The 23,077-nt window shown below is 40.6% G+C and overlaps 1 protein-coding gene across 1 annotated transcript in view; it reads left to right on the plus strand.

Moving 5' to 3' along the window:
- Tmeff2 (transmembrane protein with EGF like and two follistatin like domains 2) overlaps positions 1 to 23,077 on the plus strand; it is a 222,466-nt gene that overhangs the window by 197,369 nt on the left and 2,020 nt on the right. The window contains exons 8-9 of the mRNA XM_033756338.1: positions 19,548 to 19,671; positions 21,442 to 21,600. Of these exons, the coding sequence (XP_033612229.1) occupies positions 19,548 to 19,671; positions 21,442 to 21,600 (283 nt within the window). The remainder of the gene's footprint in view (positions 1 to 19,547; positions 19,672 to 21,441; positions 21,601 to 23,077) is intronic.

Below are 23,077 nucleotides of genomic sequence, written 5' to 3' on the forward strand. Positions count from 1 at the left end.
CAAGAGCCTCCAGAGATCTCCTACATTTAACCTCTGCGGAGGGGTTGGTTGTTTTTTGTTTTTTTTTTTCCTTTCTTTCTTTTATGTAGAGTTCTAAAGACTGGTGCAAAAGAGAAACCTTTTTACCTCTTTCTGTTTTCATATTTATTCTTTTGCCTTAGTACCACAATCACTTTGGGAAAATTCGTCCAGTAAACCATACTGTAAAAACGACCAGGTAGGCATAAATAACTTCTCTGTATTAAATGAATTATCCTTCCAGGACACCAGGATATCATTATAGAAATTATATTTTTCCCTTATTGTTATGGAGCTCCCAGCTCCTGGAAAGAGCCACGGGGAAAAAAATTTTAATGAATTATCTTAGGCAATTTTTAGTGGCCATTTCATGGAGTCCATGTGGGAACCGTTCCCTACCAGCAAGGGCTGACTGCAATCTATCAGGTAGTGCTGCACCACAGTTGCATAACAAAACTTATCCTGGCCCTTACACAGCTATTTATAAGGCAGCTGGGGCTGAGAGAATAAACTTCTAGAATGATAACAAATGGAAGCCACTTGAATCTTAGGGGAAAAAAATCTTTAATAAACTTAAGGTATCAATAGGAAAGATAATGGAAAATCCATTTGTCAGAGGAAAGCAGCAAATCAGAATGGTCTAAATGGATAAATATAATTGCTACATTTTATTGAATACAGCTGAATGTTGGGCGCTTTATTAGTGCTTCGCTTTGAGGTGACCTTTCAATAAAAGAGTTATTATCACCACTGGAAAGATTAAAAACTTTAAGGCTCAGAAGTTTTAAACAGTTTGTCCAAGGGCATCTAACTTTTTAGCAAGCGAAGACTGAAATTTTTGACCAGGATGCTGCCTGATCTTTTTCTGTTATACCAGCATGGCGCTTGGTATATAGAGTAAGTGAGGAAAGGTAGCAAGATGAACATTAGTACATCTGAAAAAATACAGCCTCCTGTGGCAGATATTATAGGAACCAAAGCAAATCCATAATGAGGATTAAAAATACCATAGCAAAGAACACGTTCAGAAAACTAAAAGAGGAAAAAGAAATAGAAAATTCTGTTGATTTTCTGCTAAAATATGCTGACATATGGGGATATTTATGTTTTTCTGAACATCTGGTGGATATTAGTATGTTTTTATTCACAATCATCTATTATTAATGATAAAGGAAAGCTAGATAATTATGATATACTGTCATGTTGAATGAATATCCAAGTGCATTACAGAATCTCATCATTCCATCAAAGATGAAAGCATAAACTTATTTTTAGAAAGAGGAATACGGATATTATCTTATTATAACAAACTTGTTTCCATCAGAATAGACCATAATGAGTCAGCAACACTTGTGTCTGAGTTGAAAATACATTTCAAGGCATGATTTGCTATTAAGTGATTCATATCATACTTTTCATATTATCTTCAGGTTGAGAAATGACCTAAGCCAGATGGGTATTTGCTTTTTGCCAAGACAGAATTCTGTTTCTTTTTAAGACTTCATGGAACAGAGATTATGTTATTGGAGACAGAGACACCATGGCTTGCGTCTCCTTTGGAGACTGTCAAAACAAAGTGCATCTTTGCTGACCCTACTGTCTTACCCCTGGGCTTCTATGGAGGGTTCATTGAACTACTCAGGGCTCACAAAAGAATCCACTCCTGAATCAAAGTAAATCCCACGCATAAATACCAGCAACAGCACATATCCGAGGGCGGCTAAGGAGGGCGGAACTCCTGGGCCTTCACAACCCCACTGCCTATGCGTGGGCAGCCAGATGGTGCTGTGTCTCATCTGTGCCCTCCGCCTGGTCCCCCTCACTCTGTCCTCCCGGACACACCTGGCTCCTGCTGCTTGATCTCCTAGCTGGCTTGCCGTTTGGATTCTTCCGGTGCTGAAGACTGACGCTTTTGTTTTGTCTGAATCTTGTTGCCAGTTCTTGTGAGAAGGACGATGAGGATGCCACTCTCATTTACTGAGCTTACTGTGTGCCTGGTGGTGTGCTGAACAAATACTTTGCATTTTAGAGTCTCATTTATTCATTAGACACATTATTTTGCAATAGTTACACTCTCATGCACATTGACTGCTGCCTAAGACGTTGTTATAAATTTTGTAGACCCGGACAATAATTAATGACTTGCACATGGTTATAGAACTAGGAAAACAGCACAAAATAAAATATGTTTTGAATCCAAACTCCCAAATCTCTGATCTTCCTGTCTCACGTATACGTTATTTCCAGGCAGTTAGCGCTCTTGCACCCACTTTAAAGCTGGGCTCTTTGCTCCCTGCCTTCACTCGGAGTCTGAGCAACGTCCCTTTGTCCCTCTGTGTGCAGTGTGATCCCCACTCACAGAGGAGGATTAGCTCCCAAGGACGCCAGACGTGCTTCAGTCCCACAACTGATACGCAGAAGCACCAGCTCCGGAACACAGACAGCGGACAGAATAACTTGATTTTTAGGAGAAATGAGATTATGCCATTTTGCAAATATTCACTGGCAGTTACCAAACTGTTTGGCTCCTCTAGCAGTCATGTGTTGTAGGACTAACAACACATGGGAAGCATCTCAGAAAATGCTACCAAATACTCGGAGACGAATAAGAGAGAAAGAGTTTGTGCCTGCAGCTTTTTGGGCTCATGTTTTGCTCCTGATTCCTTTGGAAACCTCAGCTGGGAAGAGCAATGAAGGGTTTGTAAGGTTCCCCATTTGGGCCGCAGAGACAGATGGAATCCTGAGAGAGCACAAAGCTGTTCTTCCTTCTCGGTCTTATCTGTGTTAAACACTATTGGACACAGTAAACTCTTCTATAATTGGTGTGGAAGACTCATTGTTCCAAATCACAGACGAGCATCCCTACCTTGGAGGTTATTCAGCCTGACAGCACTCTGAAAAGACAGTCTTGTCACCTCCAGCCATAGTGAGGACACAGTGACAGATGCCTCTAGTGACCCAAGACCAGTAGAAGACAGGAGAGAAGTTGTGCCTCCCAAAAGCAATTAGGCCACTCCTGGTGCTGCCAACTGCAATAGGAGAGATTGCCAAGCTCTTAGACATGGAAATACACTTGGCAGTGTTTGGCAACTGGAGAAAACTGCTTCCAGAATGACCATGGGTCCCCATATCTAAGAACGTGGAGGGAAGTAAGAGCTCACCTTTTTATCATGATAGGCTGTTAATAAATAATAAGAATCTCTGAATTAATTAAATCTAAATGGACAAACTAAGAGTACAATTGTAAATTCCAAGACTTCACCTTTCCTTGTTGGGCCCCAAAATTGATGATCTTTATTTTTCAACTGACATGTATTGTTTTATGATTAAAAACCTTCTTATTACTGGAAATTATCTACCATGTAAAGATAATTACTATCAAATTTTGCTAAATTTCTTTCCAGTATTTCACCTTTCCACATATATTAACACAAGTATTAGCATCTACTCATCTTCTTCAGAATCAAAATCCTTCATAATTTTAAAGGAACAATATTCTATCATGTTGCTACACTAGAATTTATTTTAACTTTCACACTGTGGTTAAAAATTTAGGTGATTCTCATTTTGTGCCATTTTGGATGATGATATGATTAATGTCTTTGTAATATGTGCCTATCTGCTTTCAAGGTTCTTGATATGTGATTAATTTTTGGAAGTTTCTGCTCTTAAATCCCTCTCCCTGTACCACCGACTGCAGGCCACCTGACATGCACTGTGGCCTCTTCTGGGTGCAGCTGTTCTCCGCACAGACTAAATAGCCTCCTGAGGGTGACGCGTAGTGAACAAATCACTTAGCTTCTCTGCTGTCCCAGAACAGCTTTTAGAAGTGGCCTGAGATGCAGTGGGGGAAAAAAAAGAATTCTCTCTGCATTATCCACACTAAGCACACAGATATAAAACTTGCATGAAGTCGGTACACTTTCTTTTGTTCTGTAACTATCTATATTTTTTATCATTCTCGAAGCAAGGTGAATTACTTTTATAATGAAAATTACCCAGTATACTATATTTTTAAGAAAAATAATATAGAGGTAAGCAATTCAGCCCTCTCCAAAACCCCCATTCTTCAAGTGGAATGATATGGTTTCCGTTAGTAAGTGAAATAACTGTGGTTATGATTCTACATACGGACTCAAGTGCAGGAGGAAGGCAATCACAGGGATCCAGGCAAGAAAAAAAAATACAGTCTCAATTATCCATGCCTTTCAGACAGAATTGTTTTCTGGCCTGGAATTATCCAGATGACTGCTTCTTCCATTTTTCTCCCAACACTACCCAAAGCTACTTGTAAAAATCTAAGACAGTTCCTTACCATTGAAACATCATGAAGAAAATACTAGATTAAAAATGAGAACACACAGAAATGTGGGTAGATGAGAAGTCTCTGTACTCTCTTTATAACTTTTCTGTAAATCTAAATTTATTTTAAAAGAGATTTTTAAATCGAGACACACATGGTTTCCAGAGATAGTTATCTGCCTTTAACCTTCTGATGCTATTAAGGACTATTGAATATTTCTGTCTTCAATTTTCTAATGCATCAAAGAAAATACATACACCATGTACATCCACAAAAATATGTGTAGATATAATTGCACATGTATTTGTACTTATGCATGCGTGGGTGTGCACACAAGCATATCCTCCTCCTAGGAGTGCTGCAGTCTAAAACAAAGGAAGAGCTACCAGCACTGAAAATTGTAAAGCTTTAAGCAATAATAAAATGATAATATCACTCAATGATATTTTGGCCAAAGATGACCTATGTTATATAAAGGAAATTGAACACAGCAATACTACAAACATTTTATCTTTATAGAACTATTAATTTCTTGTGATAAATTTTTCAGAAAGAAAAATGCCTTGCTTAAAAGCCTTCCTCGGTGATGTTTCATCAGAGTGTAAATTCCCTTTCACTTCATATTTCTTAGCTTGCCTTTAAATTTACACCTGTAAATACCAGGGAACCATGTAAGCATCCTTCCTCTTAATTTTGACATTAGGTAGCCATAGGTTTCCATTTAACAATCACACATTTCCTTCACATTATTTGGTAGACATTTCACCTCTTAATATTTTTTTCTTCTCCACTCTGAAGTCTTCCCAATGTACATCAATTCTGTTATAGTCATACTCAAACATAAGCATGTAATTTTCAATGATTTCTCAAAAAAGCATAAGGCATGTCTGACATATTCATATATTAGTTTCAGTGTTTCTCCTGTTTTTCCCCAGTGTATGAAATGACATTACCTACATACTTAAGGCAAAAACTTATCCATCTTCACGTTGTTCCTCCTGTTTCACATTACATGAACAACTCATACTCAATCCACCTCGAAGATACAGGTAGCTCGGAAGGGTATTTTCCTCCTCTATTGCTGCTGTTCAGATCATAGACACTGTCTTCCACGTGCACTGCTCACTACCATAGCGGTCTCTTCTTTGGATTGCTGCTTCCTCTGTACCCCTGGTTGGTCCATTTTCTGCACCGGTAAAATATGCTCGACACCACCTAAATGGTTTCCGTTTGCCCTTGAAGTTAGAGCAGCACTACTCTGCCTGGCATACAGAGTTCTGCACAGAGCCATCCTACCAGCCTTTCCATCTCCCGTGCGTCTCTCCCGGCTCTCCGGCTTTCTATGTTCCAGCCCCAGGCTCCTCCTACAGCCCCTCCTTCCCAGACTAGAGCCAGGCTGAGCCCACATTGTTCACAGGGTGACGGGGGGCCCTTCCTGGACTCTCCACTCCTTCCTCAGTACGCATTTTCGCACCGCTCCAGAGCAGGCCCCCTGCCCTACTCCTCTCTGTTGGAATGCTCTGTTTTTCCCTACAACGTTTCTAACGTGGATCTTAGGTTTCTGTGTGTTTGCTCTTTTATATTGAACATTATACCTCTTATATGTATCCCCTTCAGGAGAAAAACTCTGACTGGACGCTGACCCACTAGTATTTGGTGTATAGGAGGAAATGAGTGAATATTGCAGTGGATGAAACCATTGATGAATTAATTAGGTACAGACAAGGTGAAGTGCTAGTAAATTTAGAAACCTCATGAGAAAAAATGTGTTTCTTAACTTTCCAGGATTCAGTAGGCTACTTGATCGTATACCATGAACTAAAAGTTGTGGATTGATATTAACACAATGACTTAAAACAAAAATTAAGGATTTTGAGTTATCTTTGTCACTCTCTACTTCCCTCTTTGAGTACATTCATTTTGTGCTTTTCCTATTTCAAAATAAATGGTTCTCTGGAAGCCTCAATTGTAAATGTTAGCTGTTCAATTATTGTGGACACAATAGGTGTTTTACTTTCTCCAAATTCAAATTTGTACCTGTTTTATAACCCCTATTGATTTCTCTAGTAGCTAACCATCTACTTAGAAAGTGTAAAATATATATCGTGAGTATATTAGACCTGTTAAAAGATAATGAACACTAGGATACCATGGAGAACCATGTAGTTAATGACTTCTTTCAAGCCCTGAAGAGTGTCCAAGTCTAAAGAAACACAAAATTCTTCACTCTTTCTAGGGTGGGTTGTTTTGTTTTGTTTTGTTTTGTTCTTGCCTCAAAGTTATCAATGTTAGAAATTAAGGAAGTGTCAAAAGTAAATCAGTTGTGCAAAAGCAGGGAAAAAAATTAATGTGTCCATAGCTATTTAAAAATATTCGGGGGATGTTGTTCTACATGTAAAATAAATTTGTAGAAAAGATTTGTACTTAACTGAAGGGTAACCTTTCACATGCAAAAACATTTAAATTGTGTCATTTTCTTAATGGAGTACTGTAAACTTCTATCCCTCTTTTTTAAAAAATGTCAAAGAAACTCCCAAATTTTCTGAGTAAGTCAGAATTCTGTCCTTGTCAGGCGGGCTGGGAATGCAGACAGGTGGGCATCACAGGCCAGAGGTCTGACATCACTTTGCTTCTTGATGCTTCTTTCCGGTAAAGTTAGAATGCAGCATTATTTGTTCTATGGCAAAATGAACAATATAACACAACTTTCCTGTATGATACATTAACAAATCAAAAATGAATTCAGCCCCTTCCAAAAGCTTCTCTCTTCCTCGCACAGATTTTTCTCTACTGTAGTTATTAGTACTGTTTGACATACTGGCACCTTCAAAATGTAATTTTTATGTCACAAATGCCATAAACACAAGTGCCTTGGCATCAGCTGAACTGAAGTCTAATCATACAGTGTGTCATTCAAACAGGGTAGTGTTGGAGAGGGAAGGGGGCACCCTTCATAAACTGAGACTTTCCAGGTCACGTACACCAGCTGAAACCAATCTTTCAACTCACTTTCATATCATCACATGTGGATTATTAAAAAGTATCCTCCGTTGCTGTAAGAGTTTGGTTGGAAAATGATAATTGTGTTAGTTTTCCAGGGCATTCTAGCCAGTTATCACAAAGCAGATGACAGAAATTTATGATCACAGCTCTAGAGGTTGAAAATCTGAATGCTTTTCAGCAAGGTCACACTTTCATCAAAGGCTCAAAGGGAGACTCTTTCCTTAACACTTCCAGGCTCTGGAGGCTCCGGAATGCCTCTGTTTGTAGCAGTAGAGGCTCTGCTTTTGCCTCCATCTTTATATGACCTACTTTTGGAGAGACGTGGTCTGACTGAGTATAGTAACAAATAAAATATTAGATTCTTATTTTACCAATCACTAAATGTAAGATTTTACTGGTAGTTAAAAAGAAAAGGTAATGCTAGGTATGAAAAGACTTGTTCATTGCCACTGCTGTGACGCTGTAACAGGCTACGTGGGGAAATCATGTAGAAATCTTCCATGGACTGTCACACCACTCCATGTTTTATTTTAAAAAGCAACGTCACCTTTAGCAGCATTTTCATTCTACTTAAACACGAAGACATTTGACATTAATTTCCATGTAACAAAATATAATTGAGAAATATCATCAAAATAAACAGCGCCATTAGACCATTCAGGAGCTATACTGTTTTTCAGAGTTAAGTAATAACAAAACCTCAAAATTCTCTTAAAGTCGATTCTATTATTTTTTTAAAAAATCAGTTTTATATGGAGTGCTAATTTGAAACGTCAAACCCACTTCCAGAAATACACATCTAGCACAATAATCTAAATTTTTTTCTTGAAATGCCTTCTCTTTATGCTTGACTATCAGAAGGGAATGTACACCTGACTTTCCCGATGAGCACCACGTAATATTAATTTGTCAGGTACCATCGTGCGGCAGAACTCCAATTCTGTAAGTGAATCCAAATCTACACTGCAAATTATTTCACTGCCCTTTCTAGACCAGGCATGGCGTCATGTAGAAGAGACATGCAAACCCATCAACATTTGCTTATACGTGCTCTTTCCATCCCTTTGTGGACAGCCTTCTTGTCATTTACAATTAGCAGCACATTTTCTTGCCCTTCGTATCTTGTATTTCACTGGAGAAGACTGAAGCCGTAGCAAATGTGGACCCCTCCCGCGCTCCTGGTTTTGTCATACAGCAGAGAGGCGCTTCACCGACTGGCCTTCTCCGCCGTACGCGGTATCCTACCGCGTCATTCACAGTGGGCACAGGTGGTACCTGGGTAGCACATCACATCACTGAAGTGCAGCTGGCTTTTGGAGGGAAACAACCAAGCAGCAGTAAGTTTCTCACAGCCCCCACACTGAGGTACAGGGGCACAGCTCTGTAGGCCTGTCGTACTCGGTCACTTACCCATGCTATGCAGTGAATGCGCACTTTGTGCCGGCCCCTGATCTAACTCCTGGGGTTGGCTTGATGAACACCGCAGCCTGACTGGACAGAGTGTATAGCCTGGTGCCTAAATACACTTTTGTGTCCATTCTTCTGTTGGTGGACACCCAGGTCACTTCCAAGCTTCAACTGTTACGAGTTGTGCTGCCGTTTACCTGGGTGTGCACGTATCATGGCAGTGTATCTTTAATTCTTTCAGAAAGGCACCTAAATTCATTTATACATAGTGGAGCACAATTTGGTCATTTCTGTCTTAAGGAGTTTGTTAACATTTCTTGAGAGACAGATCTATGTGCAGCCAAGTCCCTTAATTTTGTTTGCGTGATTTATTTAATTTGTTTAGTCTGACATTATTGCAATAAGCTTCCTTCTTAAAGACAGAGAATACTGTTCACTCTTAAGATTTGATGGAAATCTCTAAAGGTTAAAAAAAAGAAAGAAAGAAAGGCACCTAAAAGGGGAATAAGTAGGTTGAGCGGAATTTCTATTTTTAGTGTTTTGACGAATTTTCATAGCAATTTCCATAGTGGTTGTACTAATGTACATTCAGACAGTGGGGAGAATTCCTTCTTCCAAGCCTTGTTAACATTTATTATTGTCCATTCCTTCTGGAGGGAGATGTACTGTTTTAATTGCATTTCTCCACAGGCTAATAATGTTGAACATTTTTTCATGTATGTATTGGCCATGGGTACTATAAGAAAGCATAGAACTGTGTTCACATAAAACACATACTCACACTTAGTAGTGAGGGCTGTTTAGGGCAACAAGATTGTCTTCTAAGATTCTGTGGTATCTGGACAGTAAGGCCCTGCTCGGATATCTAGCATTGCATAATATTCCCGAGTGTGGTTACCTACAATTTCTAGACTGGACAGTTTATTAATCTTTATACGGTTATACCTTAAATGTAAGATTCCACTGAAATAATACAAAACATTTCTATTAGACATCCTCCTGCCACTCATTTTATGAAGCTCTTATTTGCTTCCTTTTATTTTTTCCAGAAGTTCGTTTCCAACACAGTTTCCATAGAGATGTGCCTTTTTCTACCAAGGTCTCAGGCGCTTTTGAGACTCTGCTTATGAAAGCCCATCAAAGAGTAAAAGTTACACCTTTGTTCCTTAGCATAAGAAACCATAAGAGCTCTCCAGTTCCTGTAGAGTGCTCTTGTAGAAAACCAAGCTGATTGCGAGCTGTACTCATTGCAGTATCATCACATGTATCTGTGCTTATAATTTTGAGTATTATCTTCTACATTCTAAATTATAAGTATAAAAGTAAATTCATTTTTACATTCAGACAGATTACTAAAGAAAAATGTTCTATTAATTTACAACACTGGTTTCTATTTTCAAATGTATCTGCCAGTTTTCTTCACTATTGTCCTGCAAAAGTGCAGCATTTCTTACTTCTGGACATCACGATAGACACAGTGTGAATGACCAAATTAGAATCTACACATCCAGAATGGGCAGCACAGTTCCGGTGAGATTTTTGGAGTAGGGCATGCATGATAATGTCAGTCTCTCCATCTAGGAGAGGTAAAGTTCCCAAGTTCCTCAATCCTGGAATGAAGGTGGTTATAAATCTTCTATTTTAGAATCACCCCACCATGGTTAACATAGAAGATATAATTTCTTAAACTAGATGACCCATTGGTTTCTCCATTAGCCCTGCCGGAAGCTGTGGAAAGAAGAAATTCAGCCCTCCCATGGATCCCTCTCCACAGTCTGCCACTGCACCCTGCGGCCACTGCTCCTCCCTGAGATGATCCTCCCTGTCCCTTCAGCCATCCCCTGATGTGCCGGGCCACTCAGCAGGAAGCCGCCCGGTGACACAAGTTAAAGATCCTATTCCCACTGATGTAATTGTTCGATATTTTTCTGGCAGCTTCTTCGTGCTGTGTTCATCATCTCTGTAGTCTAAACACAGACTGTAACAGTATTTATACAAATCAGATTTGTTGTCCAGAGTGGAGGAGCAAGACGTGACCACAGCACAATGGAAAGCTGACACAGGAGGATCTTAACTTCAAGCCCAGCCTCAGCAGTTTAGTGATATAATGAAATCTTTCATCAAAATAAAAAATAATGAAAAGGCTGAGTCCCTGGGTTCAGTTCCCAGTATCTCCAAAAAAAAAAAAAAAAAAGACAGATGAATATAAAGGCGAAAATCATGGAAATTTCTGAGAGGAAGAATGTCAGCATGTCCGCGCTGGGATTTAAAGGGGGGCAAGAGTAGGACTGTGAAAAGGAAGGGTGTGACTGAGTCCTGCAGGTGGCGCGAAAGCACACTGCAATCCCGGAGGGTAGGACAGAGTTCCTAGGGTGCCTGGATGAGGGTGCAGGAGAACGGCAAGCGCTGAGGGTGGAAAAGCTGACAGCAGGCTCTGAACAGCCTTCTCAGGATCCTTAAAGTTTGATTCATGGAGGAACAAGGAAATGACTCGAAACTCGCTGATTCACAAAGAGGCGTTTACTACCAAACAAAAGGTAAAAAATGGGTGAAACAAATCCTGGTCTGTGGGATATGTTATAAACACTTTTCACATTGCATATTTTTCTTTTATTTTTTTCCATAAATAATTATTAATTTTTATGAAATGAAACTTTTTTTAAAAGGCGGGTAGTGCGCGCTCGGATTTTTCTTCTGGAAAGAAAGCTCTGGATAGAAGAATCTCTCCAGATCCAGAGTGGAAAATTGCTGGGGACAAGGCATTGGAGGTAACAATGCAGAATTGCTGAGCAGTGGCAATACGAGTTAAGCGAGTAAAGAAGAAATGTAGAGGAATAAATTTGGGAGCTATTAAACAAGTAGAAATCACAAGACTTGATTTATTTACTCAATTGGAATTGAAAGTGAGACTCTGATCTGTGGTTTGGGCCACTAAATGGATGACTATGCCTGAGAGAAGAAAAACGAGAGGGAAGAGAGGCGCGGGAGACACAGGCACCTGGACGTAGGAATCTTTGGAAAGGTGTAGCTACCTGTAAAAAGGTGAGCTGGGTGCACTAGGCAGACTTGTTACTGAACGGGTGACGACAGAGCCCCGGATGAGGAAAGGCCCTCGCAAGGAGAATGTCTGCAGAGAAGAACCTTAGAAAAACATGAACATCGATGGATTCTGCTGGGAAACAGGAAGGAAGGAAAGGAAGGAAGAGGAAAGCAGACGGGAGGAAAAGGCAGAGGAGAGGAGAGGAAAGAGGACCCTGGAGCCTAGGAAGGAGAAGACTTAGGACGTGGCCGGCTGTACCACACATTACGGAGGATTGAGACAGTGGGGTCTGCGAAGATACCTCCCTGTTTCACACGGAAGATGTTTCTGTTGACCTTGGTCATAGTTTCCCTTGACAGCGGCCAGACAGCTGCCAGTTAAAGAGCGGATGGAAGTTGGTGAAAGGAGAGAGGGAGCAAAGACACCACGTTTAAGAGCTTACCCCAGAGCAAAGAAGCGATGAGAGACTGGCCAAGGGACAGGGACCGAGGGAGGTTTGTAAATTCTAATTTTAAGAAGAAAGGCGTTTTAAAGTGTTGAAATGCTGCTGGGAAAGAGCAGAGGGGGCAGGAAAGTTGGAGATACAGGAAGCAATGAGTCGCCTGGTGCCGAGCCCTGGGGAGAGATAATAGAATTGAGATCGGTCATGACTTGGCCTCAGCCAAGACGCCCTGTCTGAGTAAAGGAAGAAAAAAGATGGTCTTCAAAGAGGCAAGAGTCACAAAGGGAAAATCCTAACTAAAACCTGGAGCAAACTAAACCATAGCAAAGTGTTCCCCTTAAGCTTAACGCAACTCCAGCTCTGGACTCCCAGGCCAGCGTGCCACAGACCTCTGCCTCTTCCAAGGCCTGGTTTTTACAGCAGTCTCATCAAAGCCATCTGACACTCTCTTAAGTCCAGTATTCAAGTCTTCGGCCTACGTCCTCTAAGCTCCTCAGAGGTCCCCACGTGCTGAGAGCTCATAGGCTCCTGACTGAAGGGTGAAGCTGAGAAGGACCAGTAGAGGCACCACCCACCTTCTTCTATGGCCAGCTCTCTACGGTCTCCTGAGAGCTCTGCCAGCTGGTGCTAGGCAGGATATCTGAGCCAAAAAATAAAGAAAATAGCTAAGAATGTGCATATTCTGTTCATAGTAATAAGCAAAAATGGTATTTTTAATTTCTTCTTCAAGGTCAAACTAAATTAGTGTAAGCCTTGTTATGCCCAACCTTTGAATTCTGATAATGGCATTTGGGTGTCATAGGCAACAGTATCTCATACAAATTTCTCTCCCAAGATTTTACAGTCTGCATTGCCCACCTATGTAAATATATTACCAGTAGAAACTGAGATAATAAGTGACCATACAAATAATCCCCCGGTAGCTTTGCATTTCAGCTTCCTTAATTTATTTCAGATTCTGGTAATTTCTCCAATTTAAATTCAAACAATTCCTGAAATGCCATCAAGTCCTTGTCTGAGAATGTCGTAACATGCAAATCAGTTTTCTTCCACTTCATTTTAATGTTGCACTGGTAAGAATGTTTACAGATGGTAATATAATCTCTTTTCACGTTTCATGTTAGTGCCTGACTGCTGTGGGATAAGAAATTTCTCTCTGTTCTCATCCAGCCTGTTCCCAGTGCATGCCACTGCCTAACTAGCAAATTCTCAGATCCAAGCAGGGCAGTTGTTCCAATAAACAGGATAATGTCCTGCTTGCAGTAGCAATGGATTCATAGCATTTGAAGGACTGGATCTGTTTTGTAGAGTTATTTTTCTAAATTTTTAACCTAGACTAAATAGCCAGGACATTACGGCTGGGTCTCTGCTCCTCACACACTGAAGAGCTGATTGTGTCCGTAAATGCCTGTGTGTCCCTAGTGCCAGCCTGTCACTTCTAGCTAGTGTCCTTATTTGAGTCTCTATCCCGAAGGCTTACAAAGAAAAGACTCTATCATCCACTCATCTGTACCTTGAAGAAGCAATGGCAGCAGGTGAGGCGACTGTAGAATTTGTGATGTTACAGGAATTTCCACTGCCTGTGTTCAGAGCCCATTCAATATGAACACGTTTCTGATTTTTTAAGAAAAGTACTTCAGTTGCATTTCAAGTTAGATATGCGGTTTCACTGCCACCCCATACATTTGTTCAGATAAGTGTAGGAAGTCATAAGAATGGTCTGTCTACTCAAAAACCAGCTCTAATCAACAACGGGACCATCATGATTTTATTTCAAATTCCTAATTTATTTCTGTCCTGGGCGTAATGTAAATATAATGGAGAGTAAGATGTTTTCCCTTTTCTAGTTGGTTAAATAAAATTATTTTCAAATTGCTTTGGGGATGCAGCAGTAGACAGGGTAAAATCAAGTAATCATAACAGGTGCAAGAATATGAATATTTCAAGGCTGAAGTTTCCCTGTGCTATCATTAAATATGAAAAACAGCAGAAGTATATAAATATACAGGCTTTGAAAATTCTAGTTTTCTAGCAAAGTGTAGTTCATGTTGTGTGCCCTCAAGATGAGAAAATGAACCAAAGGATGTTGTAAAACCTGGATTTTTAGCAGAGAGTACATAGGAAAGATCCCTTTAGGCTGGAATGTCTGAGTGATGCACATAAACAAAACTTAATATACTGTGCATTCCTTTAAAAAGGAAACTGTCCCCATAATTAAGACAAAAAGTATACATATACTATATACAATTATATATTATAATATATGAAATATTGATATAATATATAAAAATATGTATAATTTTATATGTATGTATAATATATAAAATGTTAATATATAATATATGAAATAATATATAATTTTATGTGTGTATATATAATGATATATAAAATCTTAATATATGATAATATATAAAATAATATATATACAATTTTATTTATATATAATCTCTACTTCTCTTTGACTAGTGGCGGCAAACCTATGGCATGTGTGTTATTTAGTTTTATTTTTAGATAAAAGATGTTAATGTATGAGTTGTGTTTTCTAAACTAAAAGCTCAGCATTCAGTTTTAATTATAGTGTTGGAGCTTTGCAGTAAATAAACGGGTTTGGGGTTGCAATTTGGGCACTTGTCTCTAAAAGGTTCGCCGTCATTGTCCTAGACTATCAAAACTAGTACTTTACAATAAGTACTGGTAAACATCTATTAGTAATGTACTATAAACAAATATTAACAATAGAAATAGATATTTCATGAAGAGTTTAAAGCACCAGCAGGGCATGGTGGCACACGCCTGTAATCCCAGCACCTGGGAGGCTGAGGCAGGAGGATCGCTGTGAGTTCGAGACCAACCTGGGCTATCTAGTGAGTTCCAGGTCAGTCTCAACTACATAGGGAGACCCTATCTCAAAAAACAAATGAACAAAAAAAGAGCTTAAAGCACCCAGAGTCTGGGATAATTAACCTACCGTCCAGTACCATACACAGTGCATCTGGGAGAAATGGGAACCCAGCTCCTTTCTGAGGCCACCAGCAACTGACTCCTTCAAAGTGCAACACATTTACGTGTCCAGCAGCTCTAGCCACAAAAACATGTACAGTGAAAATCCGCCTCCCTACACAAGGCTGCACACTTGGCAGGACCTCTCCTGCCAGACCTTTTCTTACCAAACCCACCCTTCGGTGAGGAGCCAGTGACCCTGGGGATCTCGGTGCATTTGAAAGGAAGGCATAATGAAAGCAAGGCAGGAGCATCTCTTGAAACAAATGGCCTGGCCAGGCCCCCAAGAGTCCTCCCAGATTATGAGGGATAATGGGCAAGGTGTGGTTTCCCAGCCCCTAAGAAGTTTCACTTTATTGTCAGCGTGATTTTACAAATGCCAGGACTGAATGAGCCAGAGGAGGAAGCGGACCTCTGCCCCTCCTCTAGGATAAAACCCAGAAATCCAGAACCAAGTCGAGTCAAGTGAAATATCTGACTTCAGATGGGCGAGCTGTTCGTGCAGTACTGTCACACCAGTCACTATTTGTGGGCTACAGAGAAGTCAACTTGCTGCAAGACCAGACAGTGGAGCATCAGAACAAGACAGATGGGTTGACTGGGAAAATACTTCATAGCATCAGACACCAGTATTTGCTACGTGTGTCTCTGTGACTGAGGCCCGAGGTTTGCCACACAAACCTCGGACACACAGCCTTGGAAAAGCACTTCTAGAGATGGCATCACTTAACTTTTAAAACTCCTCTGACCAAATTCTAACCTTTATCCAAAGGGAAACTTAACTTCTTTAGAGATATAGATTGTTTTAGTTTAGCTTCACATGGTTCTCTTTCTGCCTTGTTCCATAATTAATTCTCTAAATATCATGTTTCCTGTATTTCGGGGGAAGAAGGAGAAGTGGTGTATACACACACACACACACACACACACACACACACACACACATGCACGCACGCACACACATACTCCTCACTTGTACCGTATGAAGTCTGAACTGCTATGTCTTCCTCTGCCGTCTCCTACATGGTACAGGACACTCTTGCCGTTGCACAGTCCCTCCATCTCTTGGCTTCTTCTGTCTCTTGCCCTGCACACTGAGGACAGAGATACTGAGTGTGTCTGTGCTGTAGAACAACCCAGGTCAGCAGCTCTTGCTGAGTGCTGACTAGCAATGGGGGTGCAGCTCTGTTAATTAGCATTGCTGCAGACAACACAGGTGATCCCACAAACTGTCTCTTAAAAGGCTCAAGATCTCTTTCAGAGCAAACCGTCTGTAAACATTTAAACAAAACTGGTTGAGGACTCGAACAGAAACGTGAAGAGTTTCTACCATGACCACTAGGTCTCTCAGAAAAGAGATCACAACCCTTACACTAAACCTCTTTTTAAATGGAGGACAGAGAAATCGATGTCTAAGTCATCAGCCCCTGGAGGAAAAATACAGAATTCCCACGTATCATTTTTATATCATTTTAAATATTTAAAAATGCTTTATTATTGTGGAAATACCAACAACACATAAATTTCCAGATTACAAATACCGCAGTCCATACTCATATTTGTTTGGGATATTAGATTTGTTTCAACTTTTCTTCATATACTTAAATCTCATTTCTTAGCTGTGTCTGTTGCATTACTAGAAGTGGTTATATATTCAGGTTTTCAATCAACTGGTTTACTTGGTTGGATTGACTATAAATTTGCTGACATATATTGATTGTTCCTCATTTCCTTGCCGAAGGATCATTTCTTCTACTCATTTATTCTCAATATTTCTACTTTCCTATTTGTCAGGATCATATGAGCAGCATAACAGAGCATACCAAGCTCATAAGGAGTGGCATAAACTAATTACCAGATTTTATGATGGAAACTATTCTGTTCCCATGTGATCACTTGGGTTGGATAATAATCCTTGTGAACAGATCCAGCTCCTACCACACCAAGACCATAAGCAGCCTCATTCAAGCAAGCTCTTACTTTGCCCTCTGACTTCCGTTTAGAACATGGATATGGTTTGAATACAGAAGGAAACTGCTAGAATATAGCGAGGTACAGTAATGAAAAGGAAAGAGCCTGAATAATAGATTTGGAGTTTAAAAAATTCCTGATCTTCTTTTACAGCTGACAGAAAGAAAAACAACCCAAATGAGTTGCGTTTGGGAACTCCTATGATGAAAACACAGTGTAGAACTAAAACATAGGGAAGTTGGAGAAACTTCCACTGCAGGTGGCGGGCGTAGAAGCACTGAAGCACAGACCCTAAATGGAAGTGTGGAATTGTTTGCCATGGGAAGAAGAGCCACAAATAAGAGTGAAAATCAGTGCTGGCTCATTGCACCCGCAGCGGGGCTGATGAGCTCCACTGTTAAGGCTTCCTCTGAACCACAGATGGACTTGGACCGCTCTTTGTTGGCCCTGGATCTGTGCAGAATGAGCCCAGTCTTCACCACCAACCCGGGGGAACGCAACCACTGCACTGCGTGCCCCAGTGTTGTGCTCACTTTGCTTGCGCTGGGGTCAAATTCTGCCATGTTGGAAATTTCACCTGAAGTGTGCTTCACCTGTGGTGTATCTGCTCACCCTGTGGGTGATTTTTTTACCGAAACACCACACAGCATTCCAAATTAACTTGGAAGAATGGGGAGGGAGCAATCAAAATGGGACTTACTATGTACTCACAGACTTCTGTATGGAGGAGGTCATTCACTTTAATGGTAATTGTCAAAAGTATAAGTTTTTTAATGCAAATAATTATCAACTATCTCAATGAAAGAGACACAGAGGTAGAAGGAACAAGTGGCTAAAATGTCACTTGTAGGCTCTGTACCATAGTGAAAATGAAAATGAATTTAGGGCCAGGGATTTAGCTCCGTGGTTCCACTGCCTGACTGGCAAGCACAAGGTTCTGAATTCGATCCCCGGTATTAAAAAAAAAATTAATGAATTTTAAAAATCATACAGTAAAACCTTATGAATCTGAAATATCATAACAATATACAGAAGTATCTCTGCATGAGAAAGTACTAAATAAGTATGCTTAACAGTTTATTTCTAACTTTGCTGATTTACAGATGCCATGTATTCTTAAAATATATAGATATTTTACAGTTCTGCCTAAATGCAAACAATACATTTGTCTGACTCATACCACAAGCATGATTTTGTTTTCGTTTTGGTTTTTCCTGGTGAATATGGTCATCATCCATGACTGCCAATGAAAATTATTTTTTAAATTGTAAGACTACATTATTACAAATACTACACCCCTGTGTGGCAAGAATCCATTCCAAAAACTAGTAATTAATTGCAATTTTTTCATTTCTATTGACCAGTTATTTGGGTTTTAAAAATTATCTTTAGATTGAGACCAAGAAATTTATGCTCCTCAAAAATTTTAAAGATCATTAAAATTGGGTTATAGAAAAGATGCAAAAAAGACAAAATGCTATATTACAAAATGAGTATATAAAGGATCAAAAGAGCACTTAGAGTTGGCAAAAGAGCACTTAGAGATGTGAAGTAAACATAGGTCTACAGGCAAGGTCAGAAAAATATTTAAATATCTATTAAGACATGAGAAAAGAAAACTTCCTAATGACAGGAGAAAGGGTTCATTTTAGAAAACAAGCTTTTCTTTATTATAAGTTTATATTTCACGTTGTTAACTCAGGCCAAATTGCACACATTAAAATACACTTACAGCATTCAGCTTGCACTCTGTGAATATCTGCATAGTGCTTCTGCTCTGACGCTTGCTCTTTCAATAGCTTTATTTTGGCAATAAAAAATGTATGTGTGCTAGTAAAAATCATGCTTCCAGTAGACTTAAAAAGCCTGAAAAGATGCATTTGTTGAAATTTGCATCAAGTTTTGAAAATGTCTGTTTAACAATTGACACGGCCATATTTTAACTTTTAAGCTCTTACACTGAGAGTACCGAGACATTACAGCAATTTACTCTTAGGGACATTATAGTGGGCTTTGAAATTCAGAAAGAATACTTCTTCTGGGGTTATTTTATGATCAACGTACATTCTGTACACAGGGAAAAGTTAAAGCTGTCTGACAACTCCCAGAAACATCACTGCTCAAGATATAGGAAATTGCATAAAAGCATGAAAAGCTCTGGGTAATTTTGCAGTTTCATCTCCAAACACAATGTAAAGACGTCTGTCTTTCAGTTCTTTCTCCTCCTTCTGAAACATGGCCTTTCAGCTCCTGCCCTTTTGAATAGCTCTGCCGTCTGTAGCGTTGCTCCTTAATGGACTGGTTGATCCTACTGGGCTAAGAAAGTATTTATAAGGACCGCTCCCTTTTATCTGTATTTGCAGAGAATGCTAACAAATTAGAAGAAAGTGCCAGAGAACACCACATACCTTGCCCAGAACATTACAACGGCTTCTGTATGCACGGCAAGTGTGAACACTCCATCAACATGCAGGAGCCGTCATGCAGGTAACCTTTTCACTCTTCAACTAGGTGTTAAACGCTATGGAGGATTGGTTGCTGTTCTTTCTGAATGGGTGATCAACAGCAGAACTTGAATTCGTTTCCTGTCTTGTACCTGCCCCCACATGCGCACACACACCCAAAACCACGAAATGTGTGTGCCCTGCACAGTCAAGTCCAATGCAGCATATAACTGTAGATACTCTTCTGGCAGAATTCAAACCTGTACTGTGTGCAGGAGATGCTCCTGAAAGGCGCAGGCTACCCCTGTGGCTCCCACTCCTTCCCCTGCACATGGAACAGTGAGTGGAGCTGCTCACCTAAGTATTTCTCAAATCTGTCGCTGTGAACTTGAGGAAGTCATTGTGTCCAGAGCTCTTCCCAGCTCCTAATCAGTGCCGGCCCTGGTTGACCCTACGCACTGCTTTCAGGGAGCCTGTCATCCACGGAGATCTGCATTGTGAAACAACTAACCACGCTCCCACAGTTCAAATCAAGTGCACTCCAGTTGCTTGTCTGGGTATAATTTGTAGCTGTCGAGAACTCAGATCTAAAACACAGTGATCATTTCACAGACAGCAAAGCCGAAATGGAAAGATATATTGTTATTTAAACTGATAAAGTTGCACATGATGAATGAGATTGTGTTTTGAGATACGGATATACAACAGTTCTCCCTTCTTCTCCCTCTCTCCTCTCCCTCTCCTCGCTCATCTGCAGTCGCTTTCTTCCTTTTCCCACCACTGAATACACCAGCACCTGCCTTTGGGGGCAGCCAGGCAGAGCAAACATTCAGAGCCCCCTCAGCAGTCACCGTGACTAAATCCTTCCCAAAGCACAGGAAGCCCCTCAGGACCTAATGGCAGTGAGAACTGCGAAGTCACAGTCACCTCCTGAAATAGCTCCACAAAATCAAAGATGTGTCAGTGCCCTTCAGTATCTTTTATGAGTTGTTTCCTCGTTGCATTTTCAAACGCCGATCTCAGCAAGCAGGCTGTGTATCTGAGCTTTTGGTTGGAAGTTGAGGGAGAGGCAACATTCATTCTCAGAGGACTCACACATACACCTGTTTTGAAGAAGAAGTATGTTGCCTACATCATAATTTTTTTTTTTCTTTTCAGGGAGAGTCTTGCTGTGTTGTTTAAGCTGGTCTTGAACTCATGATCGCTGAAGGTCTCCTGCCTCAGCCTTTCACACAGCTAGAACTGTGGCCACACATCACTGCACCTAGCTATAAGTAGTTCTTTCTGATAAAATTTAACTCTAACACCAGCAGATGGAGGAAAAATTAGAGAAATGATTCTTACTGCACCTCTAATCCTAATGTTTGTCAATATTTTTTCTGACAATAGCATATGAAATGTTTTATTTTAAACAAATAGACTTAGTTTTCATACCATGTAATCAAACACAATCTTTTTCCTCAAATAACTGACTTATAATGTTGACTAACAAATTAGCTAAGATGTAAAGCTTGCTTTCAAAAAAACGGAATGATTGGAATGATTAAAAAAAAATGGACATCATTATCTGTCTGACTTGTCATCAAAATCAAATTATCTAGCAATCCTATCTTCAAAATTCATTATTACCTGGAACTCACTATGTATCCTAGGCTGGTCTCAAACTCACAGCAATCCTTCTGCCTCAGCCTCCTGAGTGCTGGGATTACAGGCGTGCGCCAATATGCCCGGATTATGCAGATCCAGGCCTCTTGGCCATCTACAGCAACAAACCCGGCAGCTGCAGGTTACTGGGCACTGTGCTCTCTTCCAGGTGTGATGCTGGTTACACTGGGCAACACTGTGAAAAGAAGGACTACAGTGTTCTGTACGTTGTTCCCGGCCCCGTGCGGTTCCAGTACGTCTTGATCGCGGCTGTGATTGGAACGGTTCAGATCGCTGTCATCTGCGTGGTCGTGCTCTGCATCACGAGGTCAGTGCCTGCACTTGGTGGCTGTCCACGCGGGGATGGCTTGTCCCACCTGTCCGCCCATGGTTTCATGAGGGACTCCATGAGACCCGCTTCCTCATCATCAGAGTGCTTGAACAGCCACATGGAAAGGCTTCGATTTCCATGTTGGACTAATGCAAACTACTTTTCTCATTGTTGCATTATGATTGGGATTATTTTCTAAGTTAAGATCTTTCTTTCTCTTTAGCATATAATGCCAACCTGTGTCTAAACTTGCTTTTGTCTTTTACTAAAAAAGGTCAGTCTTCACTCATACTGCTGACGGCCTATTGATATGACCTGTGTATCCCCAACTACCTAAATCAGCAAGCCGGGTGGGCTCAGGGTAGACTTTCCTCAGGCCTAGGAATATACTGGGTTACAGCTATCGCTCATAGCACTTGTATTTCCAAGTGTAAGTCTCGGACATGATGGATCCTAGCATACTTGATATAAGCGCCTTTATCTTAAGTTGCCAGAGTAGCTCCGAACAACATATTAAAAGGAATTCTGATGAGAGACTTCGTTCTGTTGTAAATGAACACAGGTGATATAGGAAACATGCAGAGAATATGACAACAAACTTTCATCTCAAACTCGGAGTCCAGTGCAAAGATTATTGTTCTCTGGACAGCCAGGTTGAGAGAGCATAGAGGCTTCACCTGGTGTAGCGGGAAAGCATGATTGACTGATAATGTCTGACGCTGGGGCTGCGTGGGAGAAGGGAAGCTGGGGACTTGCTTGGGATTTCATTCCTGTGCCAGCCACAGCAGCCAGAACTCAGATCCGGAGCCAAGGGAGTGTTACTGATGCCCTGCACACCCGGAATAGCTTCCGAAGTGCTTCTTTCTGACCTGATTTCACTCTCCTTTAAAAGGTTCCGAGAAGGTTCTTTAATGTTTGCACCAATCCGTGAGGCATTTTATTCATTTGTACAGCTCCCCGGTGGATCTGAATTCTTCCCAAAATAATTTTTTTTGAGGGGGTACCAGAGATCGAACTTGGGACCTTGCCCTTGTGAGGCAGGTGGCAGAACCACTGAGCTAATCCCCAGCTCCCAAAATAAGTTTTTTAAAAAATAGGAAAATAAAAGTATCACACCTTTAAAAAAAATAAAGGCCATGAAGCATCTCTGTACTGTGACACACGGTCTTCTTCGAGGACAAGTGTGGCGTTTGCTCCTGAAAAATACAAGATGTGGTTCATAAATCCATGCACCGCCCAAAGGCTTTGCGGGGATCATGGCAGGAGCTTTGTGCTGCTCCAGGCCAAGTTGGGTTCATCAGCTCAACTCTCACGTTCAGAGGCCGAGTGAGTCGATGGATTATGTTAAAAGAGGTCTGGGGAACACAAAGAGCATTCAAGAAGCCAAAAATACTGCTATAAAAAGAAAAAATAGAAAATCTGAAATGCAGGGAACTGTGCCGCCCTGCTCTGAGGGACCTGAGGTCTGCAATGT

This window comes from Fukomys damarensis, unplaced genomic scaffold, assembly GCF_012274545.1.
Source record: "Fukomys damarensis isolate Sample0158 unplaced genomic scaffold, DMR_v1.0_HiC HiC_scaffold_26, whole genome shotgun sequence".
NCBI lineage: Eukaryota > Metazoa > Chordata > Mammalia > Rodentia > Bathyergidae > Fukomys > Fukomys damarensis.